Source organism: Accipiter gentilis, chromosome 32 (genome assembly GCF_929443795.1).
Source record: "Accipiter gentilis chromosome 32, bAccGen1.1, whole genome shotgun sequence".
In the NCBI taxonomy this organism is placed as follows: domain Eukaryota; kingdom Metazoa; phylum Chordata; class Aves; order Accipitriformes; family Accipitridae; genus Astur; species Astur gentilis.
In genome coordinates this window covers 3,936,330-3,949,525 of record NC_064911.1, presented here as the reverse complement: position 1 = coordinate 3,949,525, position 13,196 = coordinate 3,936,330, and the positions used below count along the sequence as shown (strand labels likewise).

At 41.5% G+C, this 13,196-nt stretch overlaps 1 protein-coding gene across 1 annotated transcript in view; it reads left to right on the top strand.

The window, feature by feature from the left end:
* The window catches only part of URB1 (URB1 ribosome biogenesis homolog), a 57,178-nt gene that overhangs the window by 25,783 nt on the left and 18,199 nt on the right, over nucleotides 1-13,196 (top strand). Inside the window, exons 16-26 of the mRNA XM_049835085.1 lie at nucleotides 1,295-1,411; nucleotides 2,080-2,218; nucleotides 3,300-3,470; nucleotides 4,708-4,904; nucleotides 5,461-5,685; nucleotides 6,228-6,407; nucleotides 7,417-8,272; nucleotides 9,489-9,690; nucleotides 9,880-10,057; nucleotides 11,263-11,321; nucleotides 12,078-12,271. Of these exons, the coding sequence (XP_049691042.1) occupies nucleotides 1,295-1,411; nucleotides 2,080-2,218; nucleotides 3,300-3,470; nucleotides 4,708-4,904; nucleotides 5,461-5,685; nucleotides 6,228-6,407; nucleotides 7,417-8,272; nucleotides 9,489-9,690; nucleotides 9,880-10,057; nucleotides 11,263-11,321; nucleotides 12,078-12,271 (2,518 nt within the window). The remainder of the gene's footprint in view (nucleotides 1-1,294; nucleotides 1,412-2,079; nucleotides 2,219-3,299; nucleotides 3,471-4,707; nucleotides 4,905-5,460; nucleotides 5,686-6,227; nucleotides 6,408-7,416; nucleotides 8,273-9,488; nucleotides 9,691-9,879; nucleotides 10,058-11,262; nucleotides 11,322-12,077; nucleotides 12,272-13,196) is intronic.

Sequence of the window (13,196 nt, the reverse complement as noted above, 5' to 3'; positions counted from 1 at the left end):
GATTTACTAAGGTGGAGGGAACGAATTCTCTGTGTCCAGGCAACTTTGACTTCAGTAGGGTTTGTGCTGGCTGACTACTGACAACAGAAGGTCTTGATGTGGTTGGACTGAAAGTCCTGCTAGCCTTTATCCCAGCTCTTATCTTTGGCTGTGCCTTAGGGGGACCTTCCTTGCCAGTGTGTGAGACAGTGTTGTAGTAGTCCCTCTTGCAGGGGACGCATCTGGTGTTTCAGGCCGTGTGATGGGACAGGGGACACACGAGCTCTGTTGCAGCTGTCCAAAATGTCAGGCTCTTTGCCGGCTGGGACCAGGAGGTGGATTGGCCCTGGCTGTGGCTCTGTGCCGTAGTTGGCTGTCTTCCTCTGGGCCCCTGCACCGTAGGTCTTGAGCAGTGAAGCGACAGAGAGGCTGCTGCAGTGAGCAGCACTGCAGGTAGTGCAACGGCCTCTCAGTCTGTTGCATACTGCCCCGGCACATGCTTGGTTCCTGTGTCCCGAGCGCTTGTAGAAGTCTTGTATTCCGAATGCATGGGAATGAACATTCATTCATTCAGATCGCCATGTGCTCTCTGCCCAGTCTGGTGAATACGTGTTTGCAGTGTACTTGAATGGGGTGCATATAGGATCCATCCCATATGCATGGTCAGTGTGAGGACAAGAACCAAGGGGAGTTGTATTGGGTTTGTGCTGCAGACAGCAGGTGAGAGGAGGAGTGCTCTGAGAGGACAGGAGCAGAAAGAAGTTGTTCTGAGCTGATTCTCCCAGTTGTGAGAGAGTAAGCCATGTTTTGCCTCTTATTTTGGTCATTCTTCAAGCCCTCCTTTCTGTGCCCCAGGACTGCTTCTTGCCTTTTCCCTACAGAGCATGTGTGTATCTGGCAGAGCTCAATGGGTTTCATTCATCGACTGTAACATAGTCATGCCTCACCTCTTGCTGTTCTTGCTGAGAGAGCAGTAAGCAAACAGCCGTGATGAAGACACTAGGCTTTGGTCCTAGTTATGCTAAGAACAGTCTTGGGAGATACTGTTTTAAAAAAGGCATTCAGTTTTACCCTCTGTTGTGCAGTTAGAGTGGCTGTAGTCAGTGGGAATAAGGCCTCTTGAACTGAGGGGGTGAGAAGAGAATGACAGATATTTCTTTTAATCAACCTGCTCTTCTTTTATTCTTTCCAAGAAGAAAACATGAAGTTGCTAGACAAAAAGATCTGTGCTTTTTTGGGATTTTGTATTTTAGTTGTTTTGTGTTTTTTTTTTTAACCCACCCCCCCCCCCCCCCCCCTTTGGTTTTCTGGACAGGTTTTACGTGACAGTGGGGTGTTTGAGTACACGTGGAAGGAACTTTCAGTTTGGCTGGAACACTTGGATAATACAAAAGAAGACAAAAAGGAAGCAGTGATTCAATTTTTGGAAAGGGTAACAACTGTTCAAATTAGCTGGATAAACAATGCCAAGAACAGCATTAATGGAAACTAATTATTTTGTTGCTATTTTTGAGAAACCTGTCAAAGATCAGTGAGTGAATTCTGAGAGAAGCAGTGTTTGTAATTCTTTATACAGAGCTGACATCTTTCTTGTCTTGGGTGGGAGGACAATGAATTGATTTGGAGGAAAATTAAATCCAGAAATATAAGTTGTTTTTACAGCATTGTTGATATAAGGGTAGAGTGTTGTGTGTGGGGGTAGCTCTTATCTCCTCTTTTCTTCATGTGGCCATACCTGCCAAAATTATCAGACTTAAGTAAATTGTAATCTTTAACAAGAAAAGTTGACATTTCCTGTTTACTTTTCAGGATGTTAAATGCCTACTGCTTCCTTTTCATTGCAGTTTCCCAAGGGACTCAGTCTCTGGTAGCACTTTAGGTGCAAAATTGCAGTGGACATTTCTTTTTCCATCAGACCCAGTGTCCCATGTGCAGCAGTAACCATATAGGCAGATTCCTGCAGAAGTATGTGGAAGTTGTCTTCCTAAAAGTTTCCCAGCTTCCAACCACTTTTAGCACATAGTTTTTCTTAACAAGATATGGTTCCTGTAACTTAATAGCCTGTGTACTTAACGTTTCTCTCTCAACCCTTGTTAACAGATCCTGTTGAAACTGGTGACAAACCCCTATCCATATACAGATAAAGCAGCAGACCTTGTTCAGGAAGCTAGTGTGCTCCAAGTTAACGTGTTTAAACAAGACTCTGATAACATCAGCATCCCCATCTCTCACATTGACGGTATGTGGTGATTCCCTCAACAGTGAATTCCAAGACTTCCTGCTAAATTTTCTAGCCCTAATCTGCAAACTGATGACTGATAACCATAGAAATCCTGCTTAACTAAGGACCTACAAGATTGAGCCCTCCAGTTGTATTTAATATCAGAAGTAGTAGTCTGAATTGCAAAGTTACCACCTTACCCCCAAAAGTAATTTCTGATGCAGCTACACTGTTTTAACAGTATTTGAAATCTCTCTTTGTGCTCCTGCAGCAGCATTTGCTAACTAAAATGAAAACTATTACAGTTCTTCTCCCTGGGGCTGCTCATATCTTCATCCAGGAGGAAGGGGCTGGGGACCCTAGGGACCTTTCTTACTCCCAGGCACACAGTTAGAATTTTGCTGCTCCTGCTTTCTGGGACCAGTCACAGCCTTACTGCAGACTCGAAATTCTGCAGATGTGGACACTTGGACAACTTACCATGTGCTAGCTGTTCTGCTATAATAGTCCATGCGTAGGATTTTGCAGTACATAAATGTAAGATAATTGAGGTAGTTTAACACAGTGCCAGATGGATCAGTTCCCTGAGCTGACTGTATTACAGAGACGTAATGCCAGCCATGGAATACATGGTATCTTCTTCATAAGTTAAAGCTGTCTTTGACTCTTTCATGACCAGATGTGGTTCTCTGGCCATGTAAACCTGAGAAGCTCTTCAAAGACTGCTCAGGATGTTCTTTTAAAGGGGAAGTGGCTGCTTCCTTCGTACTTTTCCATACATGTTTCCTGTCACTGTTATGCTCTGATAGTCCTTACCTAATGCCATCATGATAGCAGTAGGTTGTGCACCTATTCCCTTTCCTTACTTCTGTCAGCTGGACAGCGGTGTTGAAAGGCAAAAAGTAAAGGTAAGCATACAGTTAGAGACAGTGATTTTTACAGTTGCATTTACCGTTACATCGCTAGACAAATGCGTTTCATCCTTTTTTCTGCTTTGAGAATTCAGAAGCTGCCTTGTATTCCTGGAGTGTTTGATTCTACCTCTGTTGTTTTCTAATTAGTCTGAATCCTCTGCTTACATTTTTTCTTCACTTAACAGATGTCCTGGATATGGTGGATGTCCTAATTGAGGGCAGTGATGGCTTAGATGAGGAAATTGGGTTCACTTTAAATGAAGACATGATTATCCAAACATTTCCATTCAGTGCTGTTGTCCCTGCCGCATTAGAAGCCAGGAATATACTGTTGCTTCAGACTGAAAATGGAACAGGTACAGACTTTTTTGTTTCTGTGTATCATCTATGGTCGTGGAGCACAAGTGGAATCATTTTTACCCAATGAGCTCCTCAAGACATTTTATCTTCATTGCAAGCAGAAGGAGGTACAGATCCGTGGTCTTCCCTGCTCAAAAGAGGCATTAAAGCTTATGAGGTGCTTCTGTCCTTTTTTCCTGACCCTAAAGCTCACTCTTGGTTTCTGGAGTAGGGAAAATAGATGGAAATGCAGGCATTCTATAAACTGCCATTTTAATCTAGGGAGCTCCTAGATTGTGGGAAAACAAACTTGTCCATGTTAGAAAAAGAGAGCCTACCTTTCCCCTGTGAGATATAGGGAAGTGGAGGAGGAGAATGACCCCAGGCTCTAAGGACAGTATAGAGGGGACTGAGGAGCGTATAGAGATACTGTCCCTGCATGGACAATTTCGGCCTGGAAGCAGTTGCGCTTCAGTAACAGGGTGTTTTAAGCACAGAGTATGCAAATTGTGAGAGGAGGGTGGTTTCAATGGCTGTAGGCAGCTCTTCCACTGACACTAGTCAGTAGGGAAGAGAGGACTGGACTGTTGAATAGAAAATGGATGTGTTTTCCAAAGAAAACTTCTTCAGAGATGAAGCTCCAGGGACGAATGTTGCAAAGTTCTACCACCTCCTTGAGGAAAGGATTTGGTGGAGTGAGGAGTCAGAGGCAGCAGTTGTTTTCAGAGCAGGATTTGCCAGCCCCACAGCACCTCACTAAGTCCTATGTATATTTGGCTGTTGAGGAGCACCTGGGGTGGGACTTAAAGTCCCAGTTCTGAAAGGAAATGCTCCATATTTAACCAGTGCATGTTAACCTGGATGTGTTCCCCCCAGTACAAATCAGTTTTCCTCTTAGGTGGTGCTTGGCTGTCCAACAGAATACAGACAGGTTTAGCACAACACAGTAAAGACAGAGTTAGTTTTATGCTTGTCTGGAAGGAAACAGGCCAACCTGAGCGTGTGTCTTAAAGTGGAGTGATTATTTACTTCAACAAGGACTACTGTATGGAGGATTTTTCCAGATAACCTCAGTGGGTCAGGAACACTTGTCTAGCTTATCACAAACACCTTTTAGTCCTATTCAGTACTTTTCTAAATGATGCTATATGGCCTGTTGCCCAGGCGTTAAGGAAAGAGGGTTGCCCTAGTGTCTGTGCTCATGCAGCTTACTTCAGTCAACAGAATTTTCATTTTTTTATTTTGCTTTTCTAGGAGCACACATCATAGAGTATCTTGTTGCCGTTTTCACTGACCTCCTGCACTCTCAGAGAGAACCCCTTGCCCTCTGCTTGATGTTTCAGCTCTATGATAAAGAACTGCAGTCCCTGAAAGTTTCTAAGTATCCTCAGCTCTACCAATTTAACCAGTACTATAAACTCTGGATACCCCAGCAATCTCAGGAACTTGTGGTATGGAATATCTGAAGTCACTTGAATGCTTGAGCCAGTATTACTATAAAACCTCACAGTGTACATCAGAAAGTACATTGACATAAAGCTAATTCTGTATTGCTTCTTGATCACATTGAGACACAAATTTGCTCAAGGGCTTTTCTCTAATGACACGAGAGGTCTTTACTGTGTTTGGGAAGTGAAGCCAGGGCTCAAGGGTTGTACACAATCACCCAGGCTACAGCTCCTCATCAGGCACAGTGTAGCATAATCTGTGATGTGGCCTGAGGAGCCAGTTTACAGTGGTTGAATTTCATGCAGGTATGGGTTGGGAATGCACAGACCAGCTGTGCTAGGCATTGATGTGTTTTTCTGTTAGTCCAGCAGTGACCATGTGCGGATTCCCCGTGGGACAGCTTTGTCTGGCTCTGTGATAACAGCACTGTACACATGGGCTCCTGGAACTTCAGTCCTGATTTCAGCATATAACTAATTTCAAAACAAAGGTGACTGAAGAAACTTTTGATTCATGCTCATCTTTATTTTTCTCTTATGTTTTTTCCATTTTAAACAGTTTAAAAAATGCAAAGAAGTATGCAAAGAACCTGCTACGGCCCTGGAGTCTGTATTTACGATTTTGCTAAGGAAAGCCTATGAGAGAGGAAGCAATACTTTACTGGAAGATGATATCCAGACAAAATTGAGAGACTTGGCTTCCCAGCTCCCGCCTGAACAGCTTTTGTTAGGAGTAAAACATGTGTTGCTATACCTGAAATCTACAGTGGAGAGCTTTGGCAGTGTAAGAGCAATATTGTGATGATATTGTGGGTTGGTTTGTTTTATTTTAATGCAGAAAGTACAAATTACTTGGCTGTTAAAACTTAAGGATCCAGTTCTGCAGCTTTTTCACATACTCAGCTCTCACTGAGACTATAGAGCACCAGGCAAACCTGCACCTAATTTGTAAACAAACGTCCATCCTAATTGTTGAGGAGTCTTGGATTTACTTTGCATGGGTTACCTTACTGATCTATGCGTAGTGCAAATAAACTCCAGATTTTAATCCAGCTCCTGGATCTCCATAGGAAGCCTTTCCAGAGAGTGAAATTCACTGGCCTGTGTTACACCAAAAGTCATAGTATAGACGAAAATCTGTAAATACTTGTTTGGCACCCTGTGATTTTTGTTAGAATCAGGTTTCTACAGAGGGGAGCGATTTCTTCCCCTAGAAAAGGTTGTAATCTCAGAATTTCTTAGGTAATTTCTGTTTCTGTCAGATAATTATCCTTCTGCTCCCATACCTCTCTTTTCTCAACTTCCAAGGTGTCTGTATTTTCACAGCTTAGTAAAACTTTTGGTCCTCACCTTGTTGACCTCTACGTGGACCTGCTGAACAGCTTGTTGTGCAGGGGAAATCAGGTAGAGTTGGATAATCAGCAGAAACGAGAAGACCATCAGACTGAATCAGATCTCTTTATGGACGAGCAATCTCTGATAACAGAGGAATCTTCAAATGACAAGGTACCAAATCCCTTGATATGCAGGTCAGAAGCTCACCTGTTAGTAAATTTTTATTCACTAGGGAAGTAGTCATAAGTTTGCTGAACCATTAATTAAAGCAGATGATCTTGAACAATTTTTGAGCACAAATTATGTTGATGTATTTTCACCAATCACCAAAACATGGAAGTGGCTAAAGGTGACAGAGAACAGGGGATCTTGCAGGGATCAGGCTTTGTGCCTTGATAATAGTCATGCAGATTTCTGGGATTTCAGTTAGGATTAAAGTGTGTCTGTCGTGTGCTTGCTGTATAAGGTCTTGAATAGGATTTTACTGCTTTGTAGAAGCATTACTATAGCTTTTGCCAGGTCCTCAGAAGGGCAGGGAGTGAACAGGATATCATACACTGTGTATTTCAGAGTTGTATTGGATGGAAACAGGTTGATGCAGGGAGATGCTCTTAAGGTCTAGGAGGAGGGTTTAGGAACTTTGAGCATGTAGTCCAGCAGTTACAAAACTGTCTGGAGATTTGACCAAGTTGCATCACCCACAGTCTCACCCCTGAGCTGGAGTGTGGTCAGGAGAGGTCCTGACAGAGGTCACTCACCCCTGCAGAGGAAATTCTATTCCCTAAGCCCTGTGTAAAGCCTGTTTATGAAAACTATGTACTTGGATGAGTGAATTTTTGCCTCCCTTTCATCTGTTCTGTGGATTTGTGGAGATTAGAATGGAATTGTATTGACAAACCCCAGAATATACAGTTTTCCCTGGAAATGTGCTAAGACATGTGGAGAATGTTCAGTGGAGGCGTGCCTCCCACGTCATAAATGTTGGAAGAATGGTGTTTATGTGCTTGTAATTTGTTAATATTTTTATCCTCTGACCAGTTAATAGACAATTTCATGTTCAGTGATTGTAATTAACAAGCTCTGGAAAATAAGCAGATGAATGATGTTGTTTGGTTGGGGTTTTTTCCCCCACAAAATATAATTATCCATTCAGTGATATTGTTACAACCATTTGTTACAGACACTAGAAGATACACTCCTGTTGATTTTCAGACATCCTACTCTGGAGAGTTGGTTCCTGGCTTTAGAACAACGTTCTCTTCCTCAGCACAGTTTAAATCCTATCACTGTAAAGCTTCTGTCGGCTTGCCTCAATTCCGGTGTGCTCCAGCTGTTGAAAACGGGTGCCCCGATGTTGCAGAGCATGGATCACAAACATGTGTTATCGAAGTATTTTGAAGCTATCACAAAAAGTGTCTTGAAAGAGCTAGAGGCTGTGGGGAAAGACAGAAGCCAGGTCTCTCCCAAGAAGTCTCACCAGCTGGAGGCTCTGGAGGAGTTGCACATATACATGACTGCAGCTCAGCTGAAGGAGATCACTTTAACCATGCTGCGACTTCCTGAGATGAGCTTGACTACTCAGAAATCTGAAAAATGCCCTAGAAAAGGGAAACAGTTAAGCTTCTATGGACAGATTTTGGTGCAGCTCCTCACAGAGAGCTACCAAAGGCAGCCCCAACGAGGAGAACTACTGCTGTCCACAGAACATATTAAAGCTTTGGGGATGTTGATGTCAGCATCAGCCAGCAAAGATTTGGAGAAAGTTTTCCTTCAGGCTCTCCAAAGCGAGCCAGTCCTTGCACACGCAGTCAGTGTAGAGGTGCATGTTCACTGCCTTAACCAGAGATCAGAAACCTCCCTTGCCATTGTGGGCATGCTGATAAAACACTGTAGGACTCACCTGCTGCAGTTTGAGCTGTGGTGTCTGAGCAGTGCCAGTGGAAAGTACCTCAGGAAAAACATGGAGAGCTTTCTTCCACTCATTAATGTGTATTTGCAATGCAGAGACCAGTATGATTTCACCCGACCTTCCACAGGTAAAGCCACAACTGATGCCTATTTGTGATTTGGGAGGCCAAATTCCCATTGTAGGCTCTGCTGGCCTTAAAGTCTTTGATTGTCTGTGCAATAAGTAGAGGTGATAAAATTTGTGTGTCTAACTTCTAATGATTCTCGTATAAGTACCTCTGCAGCATAAAAGGTAAAGGACTGGAGTGAAGGTTGGCTGTTAGACTGAAGCAAAGTACTCTTACAGTTGCTGTCACCCATTTTCTTTTTTGAAGCCTTTATTTAATACTTAGTGCATGTGAAAATCTGTCTTCATGCTTATCTTGGTAAAAACTTTTTCTCGGGCATGCATAGAACGCTGTCTGGTGAGCGGAATGCCATAGCCATATGGTTTTGCAGAACATAGGCTTTCACTTTTACACGTGTAAGAGTCCAAAACTTTCTTCGAAAATAAATCTCCAAATACAGCTTCCTACAGTAATGCCTTCCTAAGCTGACAGTCCAAAACTTTCCAGTACCGACAGCAGCATTAAATTGACAAGACTGCTAAATTTTCTACCAGCCAAACGGTGATTTAGGATTCAACTCAACAGAACAGGATCACTTTGATTTCATTTCTCTTATTGCATAGAAATGCAAATAGCAACAGAAACAGGCTGACTGTAGCTGTTGGTGGAGAAGGCTAGCTCTATCTAGAAGTTCAAGTAGTGAAAAGACCTTGTCAGCACCCAGGAAAGTAGAGGATGGTTAAAGAACTAAGCCTTTCTCTAGCACCTAATGCACACCAGTGGTTTCATGCTTGACCATAGAAGGGGAAACTGCTGTATGACTGTCTTGATTTATAAGGTATCTGATAGCTGTCTGTTGATGTGAGAGAAAATTTCCTTTGAGCCCAGGGTCAGAGAACTGGTAAAGTTTCATCCTTCCTGAGAAGCAAGGACAAGGCTTCTTATCAGGAAGTTGTCCTTCTTTTGAAGGTCTGCATTGTTTGCCCATGTCTAATCATTTCAGCTGTGTAGCAAGTGGTTGTCTGGTACATAAGCTAAATAATTCCTAATGGTGCTATGGAGCAATACAGAGTGCACTTCTCTGTAGCAGATTAGCAGCTACTGTAGTATAATTTCATAGAAACTAAGTAATCTGGGCCTTGATTAGAAAAGTGATTTGGGATTTTTGTAATTATAAGTCTATTGTTGCTTAACACACTTAGATGGTGGAACCTGTGCCCCCTGTTCTCTCCAACAGTTGTCTCAGCTGTTACACCTGTTTTGAGGAAAGCTCTGTGGAAGGAGCTCTGCGGTGTATTTCAAGACACAGAAGCATTGCATGAGACCACTATGAAACTGCAAGTTCTTTCAAAGTTGTTGCCATCTTCAGAAAGCAAAGGGCTGCGAAACCTTATTGACCAGCTTCCTGCTGCTCTTGAGAAAGCAGAAAATAATGAGAGGTAAGCAAATCCAGTTGCCCTGTTTCAGGACTTGGTTTGTGACAGATATGCATGAATGCAAATATTGTGAACAATAACAGCATCCTCTCCTCAGAGAATCTGTCACTTTATGCTTTGGCAGCAAGACATCTTTAACATATACAAAAAGTATGTTACAACATTAAAAAATGAATAAATATCTTCCTGCAGTTGGACAGTGGCAGATGCCATATCTAGAATGCTTGAAAACTCTGAAGAGCTGCATTCCTGGAGGAGACGCCTGTTATCAGCCTGCTTGAAGGGGTTAGTTGTCATGTACAACAGCAGTAAAGATGAAAGCAAGCCAGAAGCGGAGAGGTCCATGCTGCTGAGGCTAGAAGAATTATTGGTGAGACTTCTTTTTATCTGCACTGTCAGAATGTGACTGTGTGCATATGTGTTACTGTGCTCTTGTATCTTGGATAAATATAAATTGGACTTCATTTTCTATTTTATAGATTATGGCTTCTATTGGCTTTTAATAGCTTTTGCAGGGTTAACTTGGCCCTGCTAATCCTTTATAGGAAACAGTGTCGAGTTGTTGTTGATGATGGATTTCTGCTAACAGTCCCCTTTGAAAACCAGAGTTTGAGATGTTCAGGAGCGAAAGGTTGCTAATGGATGTTTTTATTTTAAAAAAAAAAAAAAAAAAAAAAAAAGTGATAGAGACACTTCTGACAAGACCCACCTGCCATGCCCTCTGAAGTCTGTGGCAGAAATTTGGTTGATGATCGATAGAAACCAGGACTTTGATCATAAAGAGCACTACTTGATCATTCTCTCTGTACTACCGGGTTTTTTTGTAGTTCAGTAAGGGAGGCAGATTCATGTAAGATGTAAAAATGAAGGTCTCTGAGGGCAGCGAATGCCTTTGACCTCTTGCTGGCTTCTGTTGAGACTCCATTTTAGGACATGACTGATTGTGCAGGACAAGAGTCTTGCAGGACCTGAGGGGCCACCTCCTAGTGTTCTTCCTAATGGTGTTCACAGGCTGGACGAGGTTAGCACCTACTGTTACTGTGACTGCTGGCATGTGCAGCTGTCAGTCTTCTTAAAACTGATTGTTGTTTATTGTGGTTTATAGCATTTCAGGGGAGATCAGTTTTTGTAAAGAACATGTATGCCCAGTAACCCGTTTGCCACATGCAAAGGTTGGTTAGCTTAAGCACATTGTAGGTACACAAAAACTTAGTACAGAAGTCTCTTGCTTTGACTCACTGACTTTTTATTCCTTTCACACTTTGGGAGTGTGAAGAGTTTCAAGACTCTGGGTTTTTTGGTACCTACAGACCAGCTTGCTTTTTAATTGCATACAGCCCAAATGCTCCCTTGCTCCCAAGACCAACAAAACAAGACTGTTGGTTTCGTTTGAATCAGGAGGTAGGATTGTTGTATCCAAGAGCTTTCTTCCGTGTTATCCTTTGATCATTCCACCTGAATGTTTGGCTTGCATGTTGGTAGTTTGTCTGTTGAACAAAAATTGCTGGTCTTGATGATCTGTAGAAGCTCTGTGTGCTAAATGTAAACATCTGTTTTTACTTACTACATGCACAGTGCTTTGTTGAAGAAGTGGACCCAGATGACTGGTACAGCCTTGTGAAGACAGGACTCAAGTAAGTAATTCTGAGATATACCAAAGGTGCTGTAGGAGGCACAGTTCTGTTCACTTGGCCTGGTCCTGCTTTATACTGGAAATGCCCTGTCTCCTTTGAATTCAGTCGGATTTGATGGTGCTCCTTGTTTCTCAGGATGCACTTTGTCACATCTGCTGGCTTCATTAGAGCCTGAACCTGCACAACTGCAGGCAGATTTGAAATTTGTGCTCCAGTTAGCATAACTAACATAGCTAACTGGATAGCTGGACTAGCTTCTTTTCAACTGGCATAAAGAAGCTTTATGCTTATATAACTTCTTTTCTTTTTATTTAAGATATTTCTTAAATACAATTCATATGAAAACAGAATTGGATTTTTCACCTTTAAATGTAGACCATTTAAATAAAAGAAAGAAAAAATAGTTTAAGATAATCTTAGCTTCTCTGGAGGTAAAAGTGTTACTCTGAAGGGTTGCTGTCTGAAGCGTTAGTAGGCAAAATTCTAATCATTTATTAAGATCAGTGAAGCTACAAGTGTGACTGTGTGTTGATTCTCCTTTATTTTTTATAATTAGATACCAGTATAGTTTAAAAAGAATTGAATCAAAACAGCTCAGGGAAAGAGTTGCATGTGTTTGGTTTTTTTTTTAATTTGTTGTGGGTTTACTAAGTTTGCTTTCTTTGCAAAGTTCTCATTACTTAAACAGATTTTTTTCAAGCAGGTTTCCTTGGGTTTGGTTGGGATCTGACTTTTCTGTGGTCCTTGTTTCTAAAGGTACCGCTACAGAGATGAAGCATTTTTGAAAGTCCTGAACATTGCTATTCAGTTATTATACAAGAAAGAATCCTCACTTAGTCAGAGCTTAGTCAAGCTCTCCAAACTTCACATGATGGTCACGCAGCACTCTCTATTTTTGTCAGCCATACTGAGGTCAAGAGAAGAAGACTGCACAAACATCCAGACAAGAGGTTTATTTTAATCTTCTTCTCTTTAACTATATTTAGTAATCTTGTCTTTCTCACATTATATTCTATCCATCCAGTAACCTATCCACCTACATATACTTGCAGAGCTATTAAACAGTTCTAGAATATTAGCGCTTGGTTTTAAATTCTACCTCTGCTTAGATCCAAAAGTTGCATTCATTTTATTGCTGCCAGTTTAAAATACTTATGTTTCTAAAACTATGGAAAAGGTGGATTTGGGTTTTTTGTTTGTTTTTGGTTTTTTAACCCTGTTGAAATCTTTAATTGATTCTTTTGGTTTCTGTGATGCTGTTAGTACGAGATCACTGAAGTGCATATAGGTTCTGTTAGAAACGTGTGTAATGTTTAAACCTATTTTAAAATAGGTTGATACAGAAGATTTTAAGTTGATTTTGCAAGTTGTATCAAAAATGTTAAATTAATCGATGTGTATTTGATATTGCAGCCTTTCATGAGGAATAAGCTTCCATTGGGTGCTAGTTCATGTGTAGAATTGCCTTTGTTTCTTCATCTCTGCAACTGAAATACTACCTGACCTTGAACCAATCATTTAACCTACATACACTTCAGCTTTTCTCCACTGTACAGGGCTTTGAGATTCAGTGACCGAAGGAGCTGCATAAGAAAAGGGGAGGAAATTCTCAGGGCAGCATGTTGATAACAAATTTTGTGTGTATTGGTGAGCAACATGTAAACAAAAGCTCTTGCGAAGTCACAAATTCAGTGAAATTTAAAAAAAGTAGTAGATTTTGCTGCTTACTGTACGCGTTTTACCTTTTGAATGTATTTCAGTAGAGCAGCAAGATGGATTCTTTGAGGCTAACTTCAGGAATTCAGAAGTTTGGTGTGAAGAGTGCATTCATTCAGGCTGTTGTTTTTATGATCTGTTTTGCTTTGACATATGTTT